Below are 24,586 nucleotides of genomic sequence, written 5' to 3' on the forward strand. Positions count from 1 at the left end.
TTCACTTCGTGTACAGATCCATGTACTTCCGAATACGGCGGTTGCTAGATTTGGAGATTTATCTGTTGGAGACTATCGAGGTAACTGCTTGGAGTCTGCAGACCTTGACTCTCTTTCCTTTCGGTTATTTGTATTGTTCTATAATTTTAGATAGTATTTTTATCAGTCAGACTGTGTTGTCATTTAGATGCTCATGTACTTAGTGACACCGGGTTTTGGGAGTGTATGGTATAAAGACAATATTTTGTATCAAAAATTGTGGGATTTTACTCTTAAATTTATTTATTGTGTTTTCAAACTTAAAGGAATTTGTGGTTTATTGAGGTTATCAGCTTGCCTAGTATTAAGATAGGCATCATTACGACAGATTTTGGGTCGTGACAGGAAGCTTACGATTTTTGGTTGATTATGTGCTATAAATTACTCGTAGAACAAATTTTCACATAACATAATACAACATTTGATTAAATGCATAATAAAAAACAATTGTCATATATTTAATGCAATATTTGGTTGGAGGTATTAAATAATATATTAAGTTATAATGAGAACATGTGTATTAACAATTTGGGGATTAAACTATATTTAAATGGAAAAAATACCCTTAAGTGAGTAATTCTTGTCCATTGAACTAGCAGATATAAATACATACACTTGGTTATGAATTTTTTATTTTCCAACAAAAAACATTATCAATTTATACAAGTATAACTCAAAGTAAATAGAACTCATGCCTTAGAATGAAAGTTGTGGAATAATACTACATACTTACCTAGATGTTACCTAAAGTAATATTTTGTTATAAATGATGTCCATATACCTGATCCATTCCAAAATGCTGGCACAAGGTTATCCATCTATGAGATGGTGTTTACTTCTTTTTTGTTCTTTTTCTGGGAAATAGAAACCTTGTGTTTTTTTTTCTTTTTCCATCAACTAATCCTAACCAGCTTGTTGAAGAATTCTTATGAAGCTACTGAGCTAGTTAAACATCGTCATAGATATTTAATACATAGAAATATTATATAATATCCTTTGCAAGTAAAGTAAGCATTCTTAGCTGCACTTAACTAGCTATATTTTTGGCTTCTGTTTGCAGTGAATTGTTCACAAAATTTGAGTGGCATTCTCTCGTATTTGCCTGTTCTCCTTGAGTGAGCCATCAAATAAAGTAAACTGAGCTTGGCATTATCTTTCTGCAATGTATCTTCTCCTCAAATCAGGTAACAGTTTCTTGGACTCCTAACTAGTTTTGCCTACTTACCCGCATTCAGTATGTTACATCAAAACAAGCGATTTAACCATATAACAACAACAACCCAGTATAATCTCACTAGTGGGGTCTGGGGAGGGTAGTGTGTACACAGACTTTACCCCTACCCTGGGGTAGAGAGGTAGCGATTTAACCATAAGAGTCAAATATTAAAGTGAGAATACATATTATTAAAGTGCATGTAAGTTTTTTTGCAGCGTGCTCCAACCTAAGCCTAGATTGGCTATCCTTATATGAATACATGGAGTGTCATCCCTGGTTTCTCTGGGTTTTTTTTTGTTTCCCCTTAGTAGAGAAGTCAGCTGAAGACATTGGAGTTATAAATTTTTTTCTCATTCCATTTTCCAAGAACAATAAAAGAGAAAGATGAATATGTTGGACTGCTATTCACTTTGTAACGAGTGTTCTCCAGTAAACAAAATAACTTATGGCAGTGCTTGCTTTTAATCTATACACGGCCATCGGTAAATGAAAAAAAATACTATTGCCATATACATAAATATATATGTACACATATATTTGAGAACTGATACAGACAGAAAATATTCCTCATAGTCAAAAAGATCTTGGTAAGTCTCGCAGCAATACCTTCTGTTAGAGATTGAATGAAGATTGTAACTTGAACAAACTTCGAGCAGGATCATGTGTTTTTCTCCAGTACTGAGAGTGCTGGTGTTAAATAGTTGTTTGCTTTGTCAGGTAAATGTGCAACCTGCAATGTATATAAGAAACTAAAATGAGAAACAAGATATTATTGGTAGAAGGACAAATTCATCCAGAAAGTGAAGTAAATGCTGTACGATATTTTGCCTTAGATTTTTCAATTGAACCAAACCCCACTTGTGGGACTACACTAGGTATGTCGTCGAGATTTTTCAATTGATAAAATCTGCTAATTAAAGGCCTTACCAACTCGTACAGCTCCTTCCCGGGTTCAGCTACGTATTCATAACATACCTAGACAAGGGAAAAAAGGTAAATAGCCACTTTTTCAAACTGTGCTATCGAAACAAATAGAGTGTTCCTCACATCAAAGCTCTTGTTTCTGGCTGTCGAATCATGCAATGCCTTCACACATATGTCAGCCACATCAGCACAACTGATTCCCTGCATTTACCCTTACGAAATGTAAGCTCAATTGTAAGTGCAGTAATACTCTCATGAGTACAGTATGACTCTTACCTGGGATATACGATTTCCTTGATCGAATATGAGCGCGCGTTGACCACCTGGTTCTTCCTGCAGGAACCAATCGTTAAAAATCTTCACATTTTGCTATAATATAATATTTTGGGTGGTAGGTCTCTCATTACTTTCAATAGAATTTGAAATAATTTGTGGTACAACTGCTAAATCGAGCCCCTGCTTCCTTTAGCATTTGATTAGTGGAATACCACATTATTTGGAAGCCGCTAAGCAGAACTTCCCATAGAAATACATCTTTACCACCACACTGATAACTAATTCCATCCTACTCTAACTCTTTGCATTTGATTTATCTTTCAATGAACTTTAGAGCATTGTTCTTAAGCAACAGGTTAACACTTGTTCTGACAAATAAGGAGAAAGAACACTTCTTGCTCTCCCACTCAAAGCCTTGATACAACCTATCGACAAACCATATGTGATGTAAGATTAAATGGCCTAAATGGGGTACCTAATTCTGAGCAAAGCAAAAGCTGATACAAATTCGCCTTATTGCTCAAGGTCAATCCTAAAGTTAACCAGAAGCCAATCATTGACTCGCTATTTCCAGTTCAAAGTGAATACCAATACATGAACAATAGGAAAACATATTTACCATCAGGGGACCTGGGCGAATTATTGTGTATCCAAGGCCAGACCTCCTTAATGAATCTTCACCGGCCTAGAAAATTTCAAAAAACCAGGGAATCAGTTTTAATCCAAGAAAACTAATGAAGGAAGATTTTGAAGAAGAGCTCACCCTCTTGGCTCGCAAAACTTGCTCCCGTCTTGTAGGCTCTATTCCCGACCCCGTACATGATACTAAGACAAAGTCAGTTTCTTGCCCAGTCTGCAAATTTACAATCCCTTTGGTAATAAGTAGATAGTCCAACATATTTCTTGTATCAAACAAATGATTCTTCAACCAAATCAGCATTTTAAATAACTGATGAAAAAGAAAAGCAATAGCACAATCCGAAAACACGACTATTTATAAACCTTTTACTTATATCCAAACAGCGAAGAGATCTATAAGTTGTATCCCACCAACTACTAAGTCACCTAAAATCTGCAGTCAGTGCTTCAACACACAAATGTCACAAGGTTTAGAACTTTTCTGTTGGTGAGGATAATGGTAGTATCTGGGCCAACTTGCGCATCTTTACGATTTAGAACTTAAAAGTATTATACTGAATCCAGAGCTATGTCTTAAAATTCCTTCCCAGTATCTTTTGAGCAGACAACCACACAAGAAACGTAAAGACTGGTCAGAAAATGCCAGGTAGGAGCTATAAAAGAATTGGTTGAAGAAGGATGAAATAATAACAAGCAGACCACTTCTGTGAAAGTAATATCCACACCCCTTCCCTACAAAAAAAAAGCTCTCTGTGAGTGTGTGTGTGTGTGTGTGTGTGTGAGAGAGAGAGAGAGAGAGAGAGAGAGAGTGCTCCACCACTACTGGTTATTCCTGTTCCAATATGCATGCAAGGGCAATTGATATGAATCTATGTAAGCATAACCTCCAATCAAGGCTTGCTAAAATGGCAAACTTGTGGCACCAAGATCCTAGAGTTTTACCACAATGGTGTACTTGTTACTTTGGTTTCTATTTAAGCATACATAAAAATGTTTTGAGTGAGCAGTAGAATCATAGAATACTACGCCAAAAACACGTCACTTCTCGAAAAAAGAGAACAAGTATTCTCTTTTACATTGACAAAGACCTGCCACAGTAATGAACATAGAGCTAGATGGAGATTAAAGTTGTCATCTATCACATAAATGGGGAAATGAGCAGCTCGAAGAAGGAATACTGAGTGGTCCCTGGCTTCAGTATTGGTCAGGACATGGCGGCTAGCAGATAATAATGGGTTGATTGAATGCACTAATCACCAATGACCATCAATTTGAGAGTGGGACTCAAATTAACTCTTGGGAATCAATAATTTTAGCATGTTAATTACATGCATTTTAAGTTTATCCAAGAACTAGGACATTTCACAGGTTGAACCAAATTGACGGAACTCCAAACTTTTGCGGCCAACTGAGGTAAATATAGAAAATAAAGCTGAAAGTAGAATGGAGTACTTTTATCAGGAACTCTCTAGACTGTAAATTATCTTGAAGATACTAAAACAGTTACCAGTCAAATTCCTTTCAGCTCATAGATTATGACTGTTATATGCAGATCATAAGCAAAAACAGGAAGAAACGGAAGTATCACATTATGCTGTTGCACAAACAGACAACTGAACTTACAGGCAAAGCTTTAATATATTCCATAATTAGCTGAAAGCTTCTCAAATCTTGGTTCACCCCACTAGGTCCATCAATTGGCCTCTGTAGCAAATGACAACACGGTTAGATAGTGATCAGAGATAGCAGAATGCCGATAAAACACAGAGTGATCAGCTTGCCGATATTTTCACCAAGTCCCTCACCAGTGCTCATATTAGTTACATATGTAACAAGCTCGGTACATCTATATTATTATAAAAGCATGAGGTTTACAAAAATAACCTTTTAATATTAAGCATAATAAATCACAATAAAAGGATATAACCGGAATTCTAGACATTAGCTTTCTAATCCTATTAGTTTTAGGACATAATATTACACGTTAGGAATCCTACATAATTACCTTTAGGAATCTTATTAGTATAATTATTTTCGGGCATAGATATATAATACCACAATCCACATGTTAGCATGTAAACCTAATACCTTTAGGAACACGTTAGATTTCCTATTAGTATAATTACTTTCGGGATATGGACATATTTTTAGCCATGTAATCTTATTACTTTTAGCATATACTTCTTAAAAAATTCTTATTACTAATTTAATTTGAAAACGTATTGTATTGTCCAAATCCATTTAGAAACAGGAGAGCCTATATATTATTATAAAACACGAATACAATATTGATAGACCAAAATAGCCCTAAAACATTAAACAGAAGAACTCATAGGGAAATGATATAACTGTAATAACTTATTTTTTGGACTACAATAACTACTATGTTAATTTTTTTAATATTTAAGATTTTAAAGTTAATACAATATGTCTATTGAATTCTTATTAAAAATATCTAGGAAGGGTTAATAAAATCAATTTCATAAGAATCCTCCATATTGGTAATACATTACAACTCTATAATATTCAATACCAAGAAAAAATAAAAGTAATGTTAAACGGACTGCATAAAGCATTGAAATTGGGAGAAAATCCCCACGATAATATATTATTATATTATATTTGAAATGCTTTCCTACTCAAATAATATTTTTTTATTATTAATTTTTTGTGTAATATAGAAAAATATACCCAAGTATTAAAGAACAACTAAGAAAATTTTTAAGAATATAAATGTGTGACAAAGAGAAAGAAAAAGGTTGGTAAGAGTCAATACCACTAATGATTTTGTAAACACAAAGATCTAAAAGTGGTATGTCAGAACGATCTTTTTACTCTTTGAAAATAAAATTTATGGTCGATAAAATTATAATTACGGTTAAATATTCAAACATGAGATGAACTAATATTAAGAATCTGAATCAACAGAAAATAAATTATTTTTTATGCTAAAACCAAATAATCAAATCTTTCAATTAATTATTTAGCAAGAGGTTCCAATTAAATTGTTGTTTAAATTCATCATATGAGTAAAATTATTTTTCAAGTTAAAAAAATATATCTTAGGGTACATAAATTTATTCCACAAAAAGAGTGTTAGAGATTTAAAAAAATAGATCACAAAGTAAAAAAGATTAGTATAATATTAAGAAGGCCATACAAGTGTTTGAGGAAGCACAATCAAAGCTAAATCCTGAACAATAATAAGCTTTCAAGACTATATTATAAAAAGTCGACTCTGGTATAGCGAAATTATACTTTGTAGATACCTCCGGCGGAATCGAAATAATATTCTTATGTCATGCATTACTTGAAAATGTCAAATCAAGAGGCATGATATTGTTAGCAATAAGAACAAGTGATGTACCAGCAATGATTTTATTATGAGGTCGTACAACTCATTTTAGATTTGATATACCTTTTCAAATAACTGAAATAACTACCACAAATATATCAAAGCAGAGCATTAGTGCTAAATTTATAAGAAAAGCAAAAGTGATAATATGGTATGAAGCGCTTTTGGCTAAGCGTCAAACGATCGAAACAATCGCCCAGAGTTTTAGAGATATATTGGATATCAATGAATTGTTTGGTGGAAAAGTAATAGTTTGGGAGGTGAATTCTGTCAAGTACGATCAGTAGTACCAAAATTGACGAAAGCAGAAACTGTAAAGCTAGCTTGCCAAAATTATATTTATGGACTCAAATGAAAAATATTCAAATGACGAGAAATATTAAAGTAAGAACAGATCCAACATTTAGTGACTTTTTGCTTCGTGTCGGAAACGAAGAAGAGCATCCAATAAAAGATGATTTGGTTCTTCTAGAACACTTGGTTATCAATCCTAATGGTAATAGTAGTATGTTTAATAAGGAAAATATTTTCATCATTAGATTAAAACATAATTTGTGCAAATTATATGATAGAAATTAAAGAGCTATCTTAGCTAACAGAAATGAATATGTTGATCAACTAAATAAAAGATTGATTGCTAAATTTTATGGTAAAAACAAAATATTTTTCAGTTTTGACTTAACAGAAAATGATACCAACAATTACTACCATGAAGAATACTTAAATACTTTAATATCAAACGGCCTTCTACCGTACATGTTTGTTGTCAAGTTCATTATTTCTTACGTATGTTAGTGTCACCATATATATAACAGACTAAGTTAAAATTAATCTTCCATTGCATATAGGTTGATATTGAAGAAAAATATGTCGTCATGCTACTAAAAACTTAGATCCGCTTAATAGCTTATGTAATAGTACACATCTGGTATATAGAAATTTTGACAATAACGGCATACATGCAGAACTTATGATACTGGTTAATGTGCTTCTAAGTATGTGTTTATCCCCGAATTCAACTTTCGTCTTCCGAAACTAAAGAATATCCTTTTAAATTTGTGTGAAAAGAATTTTCAGTATGTTTATGTTTTGTAGTTATAATAAATAAAGCACAAGGACAAACATCCTAAATATTGGACTATATTTACAACAATATGTTTTCTTACACGAATAACTATATGTTGCACTTTCAAGAGAGATATCAATATTGACAACAAGAGTTCTGATTATGGCAGAGCAATCAAAGCATTAGAAGGAAACATATACAAAAAAACATCGTTTATAAAGAAGTGTTCGGTAAGATACCACCACATTAGATACCTTTAAACTATAATACATAATTATCTACTTAACATGACTAAAATTGATCATTTGTGTAATTCTGATGTCCTTTCATTTTGAAGTCATGTATTATGCTAATGCAACAATATTTTTCGCATTTAGATGATTGTTGTATTATTATATATAAAATTTCTCTCATTAATTAAATTTTATTGTTCCTTTATATAAATAAATATTTAAACCATCATGTGCCATTATTAACGTGCAACGAACGTTTATAGATACTAGTATGATTAATATGCACCGGCTTGAGGGTGAGTGTTAGGTAGTTAGTAGTTGTATAAATAAGTATGGTCCCACATGGAATAGGATTAGTGTATGCATTGTGTATTGTTATAACTAGGGATCCTTGTATTATAGTTAAAGAGATCAATAAAATATAATTTTACGTGTATTATTTTCTCACAGATACCAAGTATCAGCAACAAGCACCGGAAAACAGTTGAATTCTACTTTGAAATAATAACAACAACAACCCAGTAAAATCCCAAGTGGGATCTGGGGAGGGTAGTGTGAATTCTACTTTGAGATGTTACAAGGATTTATGTCAGAGTATGCTTAAGGTATCTATCCTAGAGCAGGCTTTTGCAGGTAGGACAATGAATTTTGTTATCAGGATTGGATCTTCTAGTGAAAATAGCTCTTTTTCCTTAACAAAATTGGTCAAATACTTCAAGAAAGAAAAAAGATTAAAGTGCTTTAGCAATAAATATAATTTGTTTCCCTACATAAGCAAATAAGAATTATTGAAATGACTCCTCAATTATCCATATATATTCATCAAGCCTGGTCTATTGATCTATTTTTTTATTTCAAGATTTTGCTCCTGCTCTATACTTAAATAATGTGGAGTGGGCTCGAGTGTATATGCAATTTGATTCATATACAAAAAGAACATGTGGCATTCCAGAAATATGGTAACCCTAATATAACATAAAAGAAACAGTTAAAACTTACGAAGAAATGAAAATGGCAACAATGATAAAGGGAATGCTTCAGGTTGAGGGCAGACCTGTCTTCTAGGCTCAAAGCGTATGGTCAAGGTATGAACAAGGAATGGATCCAGTGGTGGATCGTCTGGACTCACCGGCCGAAACGAGGAAAATGGAACTCTCACCTGTGAAAACATGTGCATATGCAAAAACATTAGAATAAAAACTAAAGTATTAATAGAATTCATACTGGAGGCATTACTCAATTAATAATTTTCCTCCACTCCGTAAATCCGAGCTCACCCTGCAAAATCCTGCTTTTGTGCTAATTCTGGCAAAATACAGTTTGCTTTGGGTTGTATCTGCTGAAGGACCAGCTTCAAGAATTACAACATAAGATCTCCCATTCCCACCAACAGAGAATACTAGACCCTCGTACCTAAGAATCAAAATATCAATATTGACACAAGTATATGCAGTAAGCATAAATCAACAACTGGGAAAAATAGCATCGTGAAGGAGTAAAAAAGAAAAAGAAAAATTGACATTGATAGTAAATACCTGTCAAGAGTATAACCTAAAGGAAGTGACAGTTTTCTTGACAATTCAACATAGCCTCCTCTTGTGAAAACATATCCTTGGATGAGCAAAGAGAAAGAAAACTTAGAAAACAGGGATCAAAAGTTTGCATCACTGAAATTCAATATTTCACAAACATACTCAAACTCGTCTTACTTAGCACCACATTGCAATAAATGGGACTACAAGCCCCCAAATGTGTTCACAAAACAAAGTATACATGTTTTCAAGACCTGAGATCATCTTTCCTGGTTACCTGAAAAAATAGTCTCTCCGCTTTCAGTAAACTCAAACGTGGCATCCATTCCTCCATCATACTTAGAAGCAACCACATCCTGGAAATATGTCCCTTGACGGACTTCCCACCCGTTCAATGAATCTTCAGACTTGAATTTTGCAATTAAAAGCTTGCTTTTGCTACTCTTCCCGGCGCGTTGCTGTGCTAGTTTATTATTGTAGTCCTACAATTTTTGAAACAGAATGCATATACAGATTACAGACTGATCATTTCAACAAGGGAAGTATTTGAAAATGCACAAATAATAGTTGCCCGGGATTAACTACATTTTCCTTTTTGTTTTCAAAAGTCTAGCATTTCTTTCTCTCCATGTGACCCACCAAACTACTGCTGGGATATACTTCCAAATGTTACCGGACGCTTTATGAATATCTCATTTGTGCAATGAGAAGAGAAAGTCACTGTAAAGTGGTTTTTGGATGTACTCTTGTCCAGCTTTATCTTAAAGCTGGCCCTCTTATACATCAACAATATTCTTAAAGCTGCCTATACACTAAAAAAAAAAATTGTTGCCCAAGATTGTAATTGGATCTCAGTTGTGTATGCTAAATATCATTGCAGGAATTTAAAGCATTTCTGAGGAAGCAGTTCAACTTATTAGTTAAAGAAAAAGTACACCAATGGCCCAGTTAACTAAGAAAAGATAATTCTGACCTTTAACGAAGAAAAGCAAATCATCAAAATATTAAGGGGAAATGGACAATCTATAATTTGACTACATTCCTAGCACAAACTTAGTTCTTTTTCCTGAAAGTAAATCTGTTATACAGAATTCAGCCGCAAGTTCTTCATCAGATTTGACTAGTTAAATATGGATATCGATATTACTAGATAAAAATACCTTTGTTAAGATGTGTCAATTTACTATATGAAAACTTGTCCTTATCTGATATCACTCTGATATTCCAGTACAAGTATCTCGTCTAAATGGTGTCAATTGAAGGACGATTATCTTATGGGGTGGATGTCTACATTTCCATCGAATCGAGATACATATGGATATACAACAAAAATTCACATCGTTTAATGACAAGAAGATATGTTAATTGACTCTGATTGACTAGCGCTAGCAGTATTACGACAAGCATCTTATGCAGCATTTTGAAAGGAAAATGTTGCCATTCAAACTACTGTCAGACATCAACTCAACTATTGGGAGATAGAATGTGCTCTATGAGGACAACATGGAAAAGTAATTAGTATAACCTCGCCAAAATGGACCAAACAAGATAGTGGACGGAAACTAATACCTGCAAAGCTTTGGTTAGATTGTAAACCCCTTGATGATCAACTCTGATGAGATCACCCGTGATTGAAGAACGAGCAGTGGCACAATAGATGATTTTGCTGCAGCCTTGCACTGCATCTTTTAGACTAGAAGGATCACCAACGTCCCCTGTCACCAACTCCACGGATCTTGGTAACATGTCAACCACATCCGGATCAGCTTTCCTTACTAAAGCCTGCTCGGGAATGTAAAACAAATGTAAGTGATGACTTCTATCTTAGCCGGATATCAAGTAAAGTTATTCAACAGGAAAAAGGAAATTATATAGATAAATGGAGGAGCACCATTCGAAGGTGGATTTAGGATTTAAAGGCCGTGAATTCCTAAAATATATACGTCTAAAATTACGCGTCAATTCCAAACTAGTTCAGGTCAGCTATAAGAATCCTCTATATCCTTTCCACTACTCTATTCTCTAAATTTCACACTTATACCTACACTGTCATAAAACCAATAAAATTCAATAAACTCCTGTCAAACACCAGTCAAAAGTAAGTGTCTGAATAACAACTAACGTCACTAACCTTAATTCCAACTCGCTAGCATCACCTATACATATCTAAAACATTTTAATTAGACTTTCTATATGCACATACATAGTCCAACTCAGCGATATTGGTGCACTTGCAACCTGCTAATTATATGCTAAATCAGCCTCTAGCCATACGTAAATGACAATAGTTGGAAAGAGAAACTCAGAGGCGGATGTAGAGTATGCTAATGGGTTCATCCGAACCCAGTAGCCTTTGCTTAGACCCTGTACAGAGACGGAGCCAGGATTTGAACCTTATGGGTTTCAGATTGTAATCCTTTTAAGTTACTGAGTTCTAAATTAATAATGTGTACATAATCAATGAAATTCTTAAGACAAATATATGGTTTGAACAAATGCTAGTGGTTTCGGCCGAACTCGTATCCCACACTCTGGCTCCATCCCTAACCCTGTATATATGTTAAAAAATCCACCGAATAAGTACAAACAATAGATTTTGAACCTAGTAAATCAGATGGGCTGTAGTAGAATCCTGAACTCGAACCTACATTGTTCAAATCCCAGTTTCGCCTTAGTAGAAACTATATGCAATTACTAAACGAACTTACCTTCTATACACTGATAGAATGAAAGAACCTAACAGATAACTAACTACATGTAACTATCCAGAAAAAGCGACATTACGAAACTAGAAATAGAGCAATTTACCTGCTAAATATGCTACAGTGTAAAAATTCTTTACAAAAAAGAAATATATATATATATAGAGAGAGAGAGAGCAATAGGACAAAAGGTAAATTGGAGGATGTAATCGAGAAATGGACCTTGACAGTGTAACCCCTTAGCATGAGTTTGCGCACAACAATTCTACCAACACGGCTAGTCGCACCAACAACAAGGACAGTAGTATTCTGAGCACCAGGAATTGCAAATTCACACATGGGCCCACCTTCCCTAATAAGCAGAGTACTCTCATCATCAGAACGGATTGTTCTCGAAATCTGCCCTAATCCCGAAAACTTACGCCACACTTCATCGAACATTTGACGCGAACGTCTCCCTAATCCTACTGGGTTCACATCATCCAATCTCTTTATAACTGAAACTGAAGATGACTGTAACTCTTGTTGTTGCTCTTGTTCTGGTTCCGGCTCTGGTTCTTGCTTTAGCTCTTCGTTTTCAATTACTACTTTTTTTTTCTTCTTCTTGTTTTTCTTTTCGTTTTCAGTTTCAGGGCTTGACGATGAAGAAGTTGCTCGTGAAATAAAGGAACTGTTGGAGAGCTTGCAGTTTGTAGTAGTGGAAGTTGTCCATATTGGATTTGGTAGTGAATTGGGTACTTTTCTCCATATTGGATTGTAAGGATTGTTGTTGTTGCTAAATGCTACTGGAGTGAATGTTGCAGTAGTAGCACTCATCTGAAAAAGATTTTGGTGCTCAAAAATTGTTGCTCTCTAGCAATTGTTTTTTTGCAGAGCAAGTGATGAAATTGAGAATTTCGGAGGAGAATTTTGTTATTGAAATTAATCAGATCAACCAAGTCAGCAGTGATAGTGACAGACGAAAATTCCCACCACATAAATGGAGGCAACTGGCAAAGTGAATAAAGCAGTGATATTGTGATCGACCCGCCACGAAAACTAGTGTGTTTTATCCTATGGGCAGTGAAGAAAATGTAGAAACAGGGTGTGCCACGTAGAGATACTCGTTTCCTTAGATTCTTATTTTGGCAAAGTTGGTGTTTTTCCCCTTTTTTAAAAAGGAGAGAATTCAATCAACGCATTGGAGAAAAGTTTTATATTTTTTTTTAAAATGAAAGAAAACTTATTCCATGTATTTAAAAAATTTGCAATTATAAGAAAATTTTTCTAATAGAAATGACATATAATTCGCCTAAAACATTTACTCTAGGTAGGCTAATTTTTTCATATATGTAGATTATATGTTGAATTTTATTGACTTCTTCGTACATCATCAGAAGAGTAAGTGACATATACGGTAGCCAGGTCAAAATTTTCATGTATATAGATTATAGGGCAAAGGTCCAAATATGCCTTTGTATTATATGAAATTGAGCATATTTGTCACTCGTTAATAGTTTAGCTCAAATATGCTCTTACCGTCACATAGTTGGTCCATATATGCCCTTAGAGTTACACAGTTGGTCCATATATGCCCTTTTCGAAACGGAACTCACCAAAGCTAATTAGTTCTTTCGTTAATTGTATTAAAGTGTATTACAAACACTATTTTCTTTTTATTAGTAATTTTTTTCTTTACCTTTCTCTTTTCTTTCTTCTTTTTTCTTTTCTTCTCTTTTTTTTTCCTTTTTCTTTCTCCATTATCCGTTTCCTCCATTAATGATGTCTTCTCCATTTTCGTCACCAATTTCACTTGACAAAACTTATAAATTCCAATTAATAAGAAAATTCTCCCATGAGGTAATCAAGTTTCAATTTCACTGGCCCTCTAAATAAACGAAATTAAATTATTCCAAAAATTATGGTTTAAACTTTAAAATAATAAAAATATCTCAACCTTTAACAATACTCAAAAGACCAAAATATTTAAATTATTTCCAGAAAGATAATTTAATGATTAAAAGCCTAGAGTTCAAGTTGTAGTATTATAAATTTGAGTTGTTAGTCTTTTTCATCTTTTTTCAGCTGGATATTTTCTATTTTTTTATTAACTATGTAAATTAGGGGTATACATTGAACGGGTTGGTTCGGTTTTTATCAATACCAAACCAAATCAATTATATCGGTTTAGATTGATCGGTTTTGTTGGATTTTTTGAGTTTTTTGTTACATAAATATTATTTCAATCTTACTTTGTTAAATTTTTTAGAACTAAATATATGTTCAGTAAAAATTAAAAAATTGACAAACATATGATCTATAAAAATATTCTTATAGGAGAATTTTCTTAGTAATTGGAATTCGTGAGTTTTGTCAAGTGAAATTGGTGACGAAAATGGAGAATACATCAGTAATGGAGGAAATCGGATAAGGGAGAAAGAAAAGGGGGGGGGGAGGGGGGGAAAGAGAAAAAAATAGAAAGGTAAAGAAAAAAGTACTAATAAAAAGTAAATAGTGTTTGTAATACACTTTAAACGAAATAGCTAATTAGTTTAGGTGGATTCCGTTTCGAAAATGGCATATATGGGGCAATTGTGTAACTCTAAAGGCATGTATGGACCAACTATGTGACGGTAAGGGCATATTTGAGCTAAAGTATTAACGAAGGACAAATGTGCTCAATTTCGTATAGTACAAGGGCATATTTGGACCTTTTCCGTAGATTATATGTTGAATCTTATTGATTTCTTCGTATCTTTAATTTTTCATATTTAAATCCCCTTAATTAAAATTCAGGTTCCGCCATTGACCTCACCTAGGACGAAACCTCGACTAAGTACCTAAGTAGTAAGTATATATTATTTAAGTATTTCATGAAAAGGTTTTTAGAAAAAAAACATTTTTGAGAGAAAATACATTTTGGAAAAATCTTTTTGAAGAACCTTTTCAGGTTTAATGATAATAGTTTTCCAAATAATAATGTTTCAATTCTTTTCGGAAAAAAGTTTATATAAATGAATTAGGAAATAGTAGTATGTAGTCAAAACATTAGTAGACAATAGCCCTTGTTAACACCAAAGAGTTCTTTGGTTTCCCTCCTTAGGATTTGGATAATGTTAGATAAGGCCAAATATTATCTTTAGTGGACTGATATCCTACAACTAATATTCCTTGTTGGCACCAGAGAGTTCTTTGGTTCCACGTCAGGAATTGGATAATGTGAAATAATGAGAGTTCGGTCTCTAGCATGACACTTACGAAGATATAGCGAGTGTTTGGATTCACTTTTAAAAAATAGCTTATAAGGTAAAAGTCATAATTTGGTTATACCTAACTTTTGACTTTTGGCTTATTTTTATATTTTTCATGTCTAAAAGTAAGTGCTTTTAAGCATTTTTTTATCATTGTCAAAAATCGCAAAAACTAAAAAAGTGCTTGAAAACCAATAAACACTTAAAATAAGTCAATCCAAACAACTCTTAATCAGAGGCCCAGAGGAGTAATAGTAAACAGTAAAGGAAATTACAATATTTGATAATTATATTTCGTGTTTTAGGGCATGCAGTGCATATAAATGGGCATAATTAAGAAGCTATAGCTTTCCTTTGTATATTCCTTTATCCAATCAATAGTCATGCAAGTTCATATTCCAGCAGATACCTCAAATTTTTTCGTGCAAACGAGTTTGAATTTTAATTTTATTTTTTAAAAAAAGTTAAAAATATACTCTTACACCCCATAGCCATTTTTGAAAATAGTCCCTTTATCTTGTTTGTAAATTTGTCTCCGACATTTTGTGTTATGATGTGTAAAAGGTGTCTTGCTCTTCATTAGTCCCTTTCGTTTTGAGTCGCTTATACTTGTTCAATGCACTAGAAGTTTTCCTCGGAATGGTCGGTTTACTATAATAGTTTTTCGCATATATTAACCTCCTCCGTAAATAAACTGTATTTAGGTACTCATTATTTTAATATTGACAGGTTTTAGATTGACATTGGTAAGATTTTACCAGATATTTGGGCACAAAATTATGCCCTTAGCAAATGTTTGTGAAATTATGGGTTATAGGGTGATTGTGTTGGCGTCCTTCCTAATAAATACTTATTTGCACTTGTTGTTTATATCAAACAAATAGATGCATGATACATGATGCATGGGATGCGTTTGCCTATAAACTTATATCGATTAACTAAGATTTTCACCATGGTAAGTTGATTTAATTTGAGGTAAACACTAATTATGATAAGTATTTACCTTCCTTGTGTGTCGATTCAAGAAGGTTGATGTGTATGCTCACCCTTGAGCTTTCTCTTAACTTACTAAAGATCCTAGAGTTTGAGTTGGCCGACTTGAATTGTTTGTTCTCCTTAAACACTCAACTCTTCTTGATAATTCTCTTTCTGATCCTCTTATTTAATCAGGACTCATATTCCAACAATACGTCAACTCTTTTGAGCTCAAATGAATTTGACGCCAGTGTATTATTAATCTAGCTCGCTGTGCGTGGTCAGTCGTAGATTGTCTTGAGTTACATGACTTGTGACGTTTGGGTTAGCAGTTATAGAAACCCAAGTGCAGTTGTAGTAGACCGATTGCATTTACTTTAGTTTTTGTACAGATAAATGAGTCGAGACTACCTGTATTTCTTAGGTCGTTTTTATATTTTTACATTGTATATATAAAGGGTACCAAAAACCTCCAATGCATATTTTTTCATTGATTGGAAATAGAAATCACTTTCTCTCCCGACATTCTCTCTTTCTTCTTCAAAACTTAGTTCACTTTTATAAGATTTTGGATGAATTATAAACTTCACATGGTATTAAAGTAGAAAAATAGATAGCTCTTATTGTCTGCCTAATCGGACAATGAACGAAGCATAAAATGCCAAATGAAGTTGACTAGTCTACCAAAATTTCTGCAAGAAAAATGAAATTTTTTCAAGGACATACAATAATAAGAAGCATATGACCCGTTTTATCATAATTTTATAGTTTTTAAAAAGTAACTTAGTTTCTTCACAAATTGCATACAATTAGGGATTAAAGGATTTCACACGCTAGCTAATAACTTAAATATTACCGTCATCAGTGCTACTCAACTCGTCTTCTTTACAAGATCAGTGTTTGATAACTTCAACTCCAAATTCAAATTTTTAGAAGTAATTTGATATCTCAATTGCGAGAATCCAACAGGGAATTCGAGAATTGAGCAACTAAGTTAGGAGTTTTGCGGAGAAACTCGAATATCACAGCTTATGAAGTGAAGAAATTGTAATTGAGAGAAAGAGAGGATTGAGAGAGAAATTGTAGCTATATTTCATTGATGATTATAAAATGATACATTATAATTCTTTTATGAATGAATACATGACTCCTTCCGGAAGATTCTTATTCCCAACTAACTAACTACCCTTAACTAACTTCCTAACTAACTCTCAGCTAACTTGGACTTAACTAACTAACTGCATTAGCTGAGCTGGAGCTTCCAACTTGAGCTGGTTGCGATCATGCAGAATTTTGCATATCAATACTCCCCTTACAAAAGATTCTTGACCACAAGGATCAAAGTGAGGGAACTTGATCTTTAGTGCATTAAGAAATTCCCATGCAGCATAATTTGTAGGTAACCCTGTCCACTTAACTAGGACTTGAGCCACAACTTTGTTTCCTTTTTTCCCCATTTGCCTTTCTACAGTAGACTCTGCATTGGGACAATGTGGGCTGGCAATATCAGTAGTGGGAGGACAAGTGAATTGTTTGGGCAATTCATAGTATTTTTTTTAGTAAGGACACATGTATTGTGGGGTGTATTATTATTGATGGAGGAAATAGTATCCACAACTCCCACCTTCTTGATAATCTGAAATGGTCCATAGTATTTAGAAGCCAATTTATGAAATGGTTGAACAGTAAGGCTCACCTTCCTATAAAGTTGATTCTTGAAGTAAACTCAATCACCTACTTCAAAGTTTCTATCACTCCTATGAGAATCAGCCTGCTCTTCATCCTTAACTGAGTTCTCAGTAAGTGGTGTTGCAACAGTTGTAGTTTCAATTCTCTGTTGATCAGAGTGTTATCTACATTAGCTGAAGCTGATTCACCTGGCAGATAAGGCAAGTGCAGAGGAGGTGGTCTTCCATAAAGGGCCTCATATGGGATGGTTCTTATGCCTGAATGGAAGGAAGTATTAAAACAATACTCAGCCATATATAGATAAGAATGCCAGTTAATAGCCTCCTCAGAACAGAAGCATCTCAAATATGTCTCTAGGCATCTATGCAGGACCTCAGCCTGCCCATCAGTTTATGGATGATAAGCTGATGAGGTATGTAGTTGGACTCCTTGTATTGTGAGAAGCTCTTGCCAAAAAGAACTTAAGAACATTGTATCCTTGTCAATGACAATAGAATACGGTATACCATATGTCATACCTTTTTTTTGCGGGGAAATGAGTTTTTCCAATTTAAGTGACATTATTGAAATGAGATTAATTTATTTTAATTAGAGTCGTCACTTGAAATAATTATTTACGCCGTCCCAAGTCGCCATTTATTTTAGAATCTCAATTCAAGGAAAATTGACACTGTTTAAAGTCTGCGAAACGTAGAAGACCGGGTAAGAAATTCCGTTAACCCGAGATACGATGTCAGGCACTCCCGGATTTCGTTGTTTTAGCACGGTCGCTTTACAATCTACACTTGGCTTGTTAATTGATTATTACATATTTTAGAACCTACGTGCGTTTTAACCTTTACCACTCTTATTTATTATAATTATTATGGATTATCTTTGAAACAGATCACGTGTGTGTATCCGTTTTGTTTGAGTGTCAAAATCGTGTACACAATTAATAACACTTAATTAATTTTAAAATTGCTTGGCCAAAGTCGCGCGAACGCATAAATCGCTCCTAAAGCATTCTACGAATATTGTGACGATAATTATGAAAATCATTGTGAACTTGAAAGAGATGTAATTTTGATTGTTTAGATTAAATGGAATAAGCTTGAATCAATAATCTATTTTGAAAGGGAAGAAGGACGATCCCCGTACTGTTAATTCAAATTTATACTCTCGATTTTGGTTGATTGAAGGACAAGCGTGTTGGAGTTACTAATTCAAATTGAGTTAGTAATACACAATAAATTAGTCCTGGCCATATTGGCCTGACCAAATTCCAGGTGGAACTCTTATGGGGTTTGGGCCTGGAGGCCACCGAAGTGGGCCAGCTTAAAGTCAGGCTCACAACAAACCTTTAGACAAAATCGTTTTCTCAGATCTGAGCTTAAAGTGAAGCCCAAACGGTAAAGGGAAGAGGTTAATTCAGAATATGCTCATTTACATGAGCTTCATCATATCCAACATCATATACACGATCAAAAGTAGGAATAAATCAATTAACACAAAACGAAAATAATATGAACAACATTTATTGACCTACTGATTAGTTACAATCATTGATGAACGGAGTTATTACAAACCTGTTTTAAACTCATTTTACACAAACTATACAGAAAAATAGTCTTTGAACCATAGACTAAATATCAACATAACTGAGATCAAATCATTATACAAACGAACTTTTTCATATTTCTTCTTCAAATTTCCAGATCTATCTAACACTGACAAATACATTACTGCTGGAAATGGACATTTCTGCAGCTTCGATTCAACCTGAAAATCTCAATTCTAGCTCTATTTTAACTGGTCAACCATTATAATTTAAAAATGCCTTCATGATCATTATAGCATGAACAATTTATGCTCATATTTATACTAGTTTTGTACACTAAAACTCCAATCTAGTTCTAATCTGGCAAATAGACATAGAAGAGAGTATTTATCAAACCCATAAATGACTAAGTACCCCAAGGAACATTTACAGAACACATAAGTAGCCTATGATTACAAGCTTGATGGTAATATAAAATTCAAACAACTGTTACATCGGAGGTGGCGGAAATCAGTACCTTAAAAGAAGCAAGTAGATCTTTTTTTTTTAATAACCGTGGTGTCCGGGTCAGCTTGCGCGCACCTCGACTAATTCCACGGCATACCTCCCACCTCACACCAGCAACAGGTAACTCTATCCACCAAGGCTTGGATAGATGGGAAGAAGCTGGGATTTGAACCTGAGACCTCAAGATTCTCACCCACTTCATTGACCACTAGGCCACACCCTTGGGTGCAAGCAGCAAGTAGATCTTAAATGGCCAAATAAAGGCTAAACATAGCTACAAACTGAAGCTCAGCTACTAATTGACAAAGAACAGCAACAAACAACAGAAATTCCAAGCTGAAATGTCTTCAAAACCCAGAAATGCAGAGGAAATTATTTTTGAAACCACAGAACCAACTACAGCCTTTTTCTGAATTGTTTTTGTTTGTTATTTTTTTGGAGTTTTTTTTTTCTTTTCAAATCTGGAATTCAAATTTGAATGCAGAAAAATTATTTTCAGCCTTTGCAAATTAAGAAGGTGCGTGTGAAGGAAGGAATGAGTATGTATGAATTCTGTGTGAGCTGAGTGAGAGTGAATAAATGATAATCTCTAAAGTGTGTGTGTGTGTGTGTGGTGGTTGGGGGGGGGGGGGGGGTACTATTTTGTAACAGAATAGAGGCTGTATTTTTAGTTATTTCCTTTTCTTTTTACTCCTTCTAAATTCTGTTTATTACTCTTTCAAACCCCAACCTCTATATCTTCTTTATTGATGTTTAACCCTTTCCTATCTCCTAGAACTTTCTAAAACAGTTACAGAAAATATTTCTCAAGTTTAATTCCTAAACTCAACCTTCTTTATTAACCTCACGGGTACCAAAAGACTTGGGCCATCTGACCACCAGGCCCATACCCAAACTCGTCTCCTGAACTTTCACACCTAATGGGCCTGCATGTCAAACAAGACAGGCCCCCAATCAAACAAAACAAATACCAACCCAAATTGAAGTAACAGTTACAGAAGAAAAAGAAAAATTCCAACCGGAAATCAAATAAACCTAAAAATACTAATGAACTAATTTAAACATGCAATTAAACACAACTATAATCATGAAAGCACAGAATTAATTGTTATTAAGTCCTAAACTATCTAAAATATGCTAAACATATGAGAAAACAAACTAATAGAGGAGCATATGCCTTTTGACAAACTGGAAAAGAGAAAAAACTACTCATTTGAGGAGAAAAAGAAATAGAATTACCTGTTGACCTCTAAGTGAAATGCCAGAAGTAGTTTCAGCAAGATTTGGCCAGGACTTGAACTTTGAAATACCCTAATACTTATATCATTGAATAGATCTTTTTAAGATCTATCTAATGATATATGTGTAGAGGTATGCCGGTATTAAAGGTCAAGGTAATCGGAGCAGGGCCGAATGGATTAAGTATTTCTATGGGGTAATGGCGGGGTCGAAATGGGAGTACGATCTTATTATGATGATGTAGAGGAGAAAAAGAGGAGAAGAAACATGGTGGTTTCACGTCGTTTGGCTGACTCCGGCGATGGTCAACGGTGGTCAACGGCGGTTTTAGGGTGGCACGGGCAACTGAGCGATTTCAGGTGGGGTGATTGGTGGCGGCTGATGATAGAGAGGAAGGAGAGTGTATTAGGTTAGAAATGAGGTATTTTAGGACAGTCTCTGTCGTCAGATGAGATCTGATGGACGGCAGAGATTAATTGGGACTGGAACGGTGTCGTTTTGGTGGCTGAAAGGGCTGGACCGGGTATAGAAGTGGGCTAACGGACTGTTGAGAGAATCGGGCCATCCAAGCGCCTGGACCAAAAGTAGAAATAAGAGCAGATGGACTTCTTTGCTTTCTTGCGTTTGTATTATTCAAATAGCCCCTTTTAATGTATTACTCTACTTAGACTTATTTTGCACAATTAACCCACCAATCTATTTTAAACTAACAATTAACTTATTAATGCATGAATTATCCATTTAAACTAATTGATTGATCAAAACACTAATGTATATTATTTCTTGATTTTGTATTTAACAAAAGTGTAACTACATGCCATTAAAAACTAATAATACAATTAAAGTCTAAAAATGCTACAAATGAAGGTAAAATATTTTTTGATGATTTTTAATTATCTAAGAACAATCCTAGGGGTGCGACAACACAAAAATGTAATCAAATAAATAAACAAAAATTCGTAAATAACTAAAAACTATTTTTGGAATATTTAGGAGTAGTTTCATGCGCTGGCAAAAATTACGTGCTCGTACCATGAAGCCTGTAGATGACTTCCATAAACACCCTAGCAATAGATTGAGTAGTATAAGGGTGTTTAAGAGGAATAAAGTGGTCATACTTACTCAGCCTGTCTACTATGAGTAGTATCACCTCATACCCCCTTGGACTCAGGAAGTACATCAATGAAATCAACGTTGATTTGGGACCATACCTCCCCTGGAATTGGGAGAGGTTGTAAGAGACCAGGATAAGCAGCTAAGTCATACTTGTTCCTTTGACAAATGTCACACTTCTTAGCAAAGAATTTTACATCCTTTTATGCCCTTCTAGTAAAACAATCTCAAGATCCTTTTCAATGTTGCCTCAACACATGAGTGACCACCTTGGGGAGTAGAATTCCATAAATCAATGATGTACAGTCGAAGTTGTGGCACTTTACTAACCACTAGTTTGCCCTTTCTCCTCAACTGATCCGGGTGCCAAGTAAATTGCATGTGAGCTGTAGGATCCACTTTCAGTTGTTTAATTAGTGCTTTTAGCTCAGGATCGGTGTCCCAATTGTGAGCTATAGCTTGTAATAACTCTCAGCTGGTAGTAGAGATGACCAATGAAAATGTTCAGCTCCAAATACCCTAGGCATCAACTTTGTCAACCACATTAACTGAGAATTGGTGTGAAGCTTTTGTTTCAATAGAAATTTGAGGGTCGTTTGATCAAACCTGATAATGAACTTCTGGTCAAACATGTATTGAGACCACTTGGTTACAGCATAAACAACAGCTAATAATTGCCTATCATAAATTGAGAGAGCAGCATGTTTAAGGGAAAGGGCCCCGGTGATAAAAGCAATAGGGTGGCCCTGTTGCATGAGGACAACACATATTCCTTGTCCAATTGTCTTGTTAACATCATGTAATGCCAGTAGTGGTGCTTAAGTTAGAGAAGACTGTAACGACCCAAAATCTCAACCTGTCGTGAAGACGCCTAACACATTTACTAGGCAAGCTGATAATCACATAACAACTAAGTATTTGAATTAAAACCATATATTAATAAGCTCAACAGTGAAAAATCTCATGAATATCTGATAAAACAACTATAACTCTACTACAACCATCCCAAAACCTGGTGTCATTGAGTACATAAGCTACTAAGTATCAACATAATCTAAAACTCTAGTACAATTGTCTGAGAATTAGAACAGTACTGAATAAAATGAAAAGAAAGAGAGTCGGGGTTTGTGAGCGTCATAACAACTACCTCAAAGTCTCCGAGCAGGTACTGGCACCAAATATAGCAATCACCGCATCCAGATGTACCTAGATCTGCACACAAAGTGCAGAGTATAATATGAGTACAACCAACCCAAAGTACTCAATAAGTAACAGGACTAACCTTGGGCTCAAAGCAGTGACGAGCTTAGAAGGATACGGTCAGAACCAATATAATGACAACACGGATATCACAATGAGAATAACAGTAACAACTCATAGAAACTTCCATATTCAGCATGATCACAATATAGAAATTTAGACATGCTTTCAAGTTCACAAATAGAGGCCAACACTCGTAAGAACATGTCAAGTATAACTAGCATGAGGAATAGTACGTCTCTATGCCAACATGTCAAATATACACGCCAAAAGTATGATATCACAGTGGTATTTCCAGGTATTCACACTCTCAGAGTACTTAATATGTCTAACACAAATTCCCATTCTTCTCACACAATCACTCAGCACTGTACGGGTGTCTGACATCAATGCCCCTCACCAAAGCACATGTATGTATATCACTGTGCATGCGCTCACTACTGGTATGTCAGGCTCTGAAGGGGTGGATCCTGCCCATGCGCAAATATAAAGCCTATAAGGCTTGCTGCGGCGTGCAACCCGATCCACAATAAATAAATAAATAAGCCAATAAGGCCTGCTGCGGCGTACAACCCGATCCATAATATATAGCCATCTCAACTCGGCTCTCAGGCCCAACTCAGTCATCGATCTCTCAAGTCTCACGGGGATCACAATCTCATACTACTCAGCCCAACTCAGTAAGAACATATAATATAATAGTGAATGATAATAGAGACTAAGATATGATATGCAAGTAAAGGATCATGACTGAGCACACATTTGCAGTTAAAGCAGATAGCTCAAAATAGCAGAAATAACCTCACTAGGCCTCAACAGTATAAGCACATAGCCTAAACATGTTTTCCTAACATGAATTACAGTTCAATTACTCTAATAAGTAAGGCTTTCATGGATAGAACAAGACTTGAGAACAACACAGTACAAAAAAATCAATCAAATCATAATTACCACGATGCACACCCACACGTCCATCACCTAGAATGTGTGCCACCCCAACACAACCATATAACATATTTTTCAAGGATTTATACCCTCAGTTCTAATTTTA

General features: G+C 34.6%; 1 protein-coding gene and 1 long non-coding RNA gene across 2 annotated transcripts; both read right to left on the reverse strand.

Annotated features, from left to right (window-relative positions):
* Window positions 1-1,634: 1,634 nt before the first annotated feature.
* Window positions 1,635-12,995, reverse strand: LOC104118315 (protein HIGH CHLOROPHYLL FLUORESCENCE PHENOTYPE 173, chloroplastic). Its single transcript, XM_009629537.4, has 13 exons — window positions 12,205-12,995; window positions 10,850-11,062; window positions 9,558-9,762; window positions 9,284-9,359; window positions 9,026-9,161; window positions 8,803-8,907; window positions 4,718-4,798; window positions 3,219-3,308; window positions 3,075-3,140; window positions 2,456-2,512; window positions 2,303-2,380; window positions 2,183-2,230; window positions 1,635-1,985 (listed from the first exon to the last, which is right to left on the reverse strand). The coding sequence occupies exons 1-13, from the start codon at window positions 12,796-12,798 to the stop codon at window positions 1,914-1,916; spliced, it is 1,821 nt and encodes a 606-aa protein (XP_009627832.1). The 5' UTR covers window positions 12,799-12,995; the 3' UTR covers window positions 1,635-1,913.
* A 6,382-nt stretch (window positions 12,996-19,377) lies between these two features.
* Window positions 19,378-21,889, reverse strand: LOC104118316 (uncharacterized). Its single transcript, XR_011412961.1, has 2 exons — window positions 21,163-21,889; window positions 19,378-20,849 (listed from the first exon to the last, which is right to left on the reverse strand). It is a non-coding gene; the product is annotated as an uncharacterized lncRNA (long non-coding RNA).
* Window positions 21,890-24,586: the final 2,697 nt, after the last annotated feature.

Source organism: Nicotiana tomentosiformis, chromosome 12 (genome assembly GCF_000390325.3).
Source record: "Nicotiana tomentosiformis chromosome 12, ASM39032v3, whole genome shotgun sequence".
In the NCBI taxonomy this organism is placed as follows: Eukaryota; Viridiplantae; Streptophyta; class Magnoliopsida; order Solanales; family Solanaceae; genus Nicotiana; species Nicotiana tomentosiformis.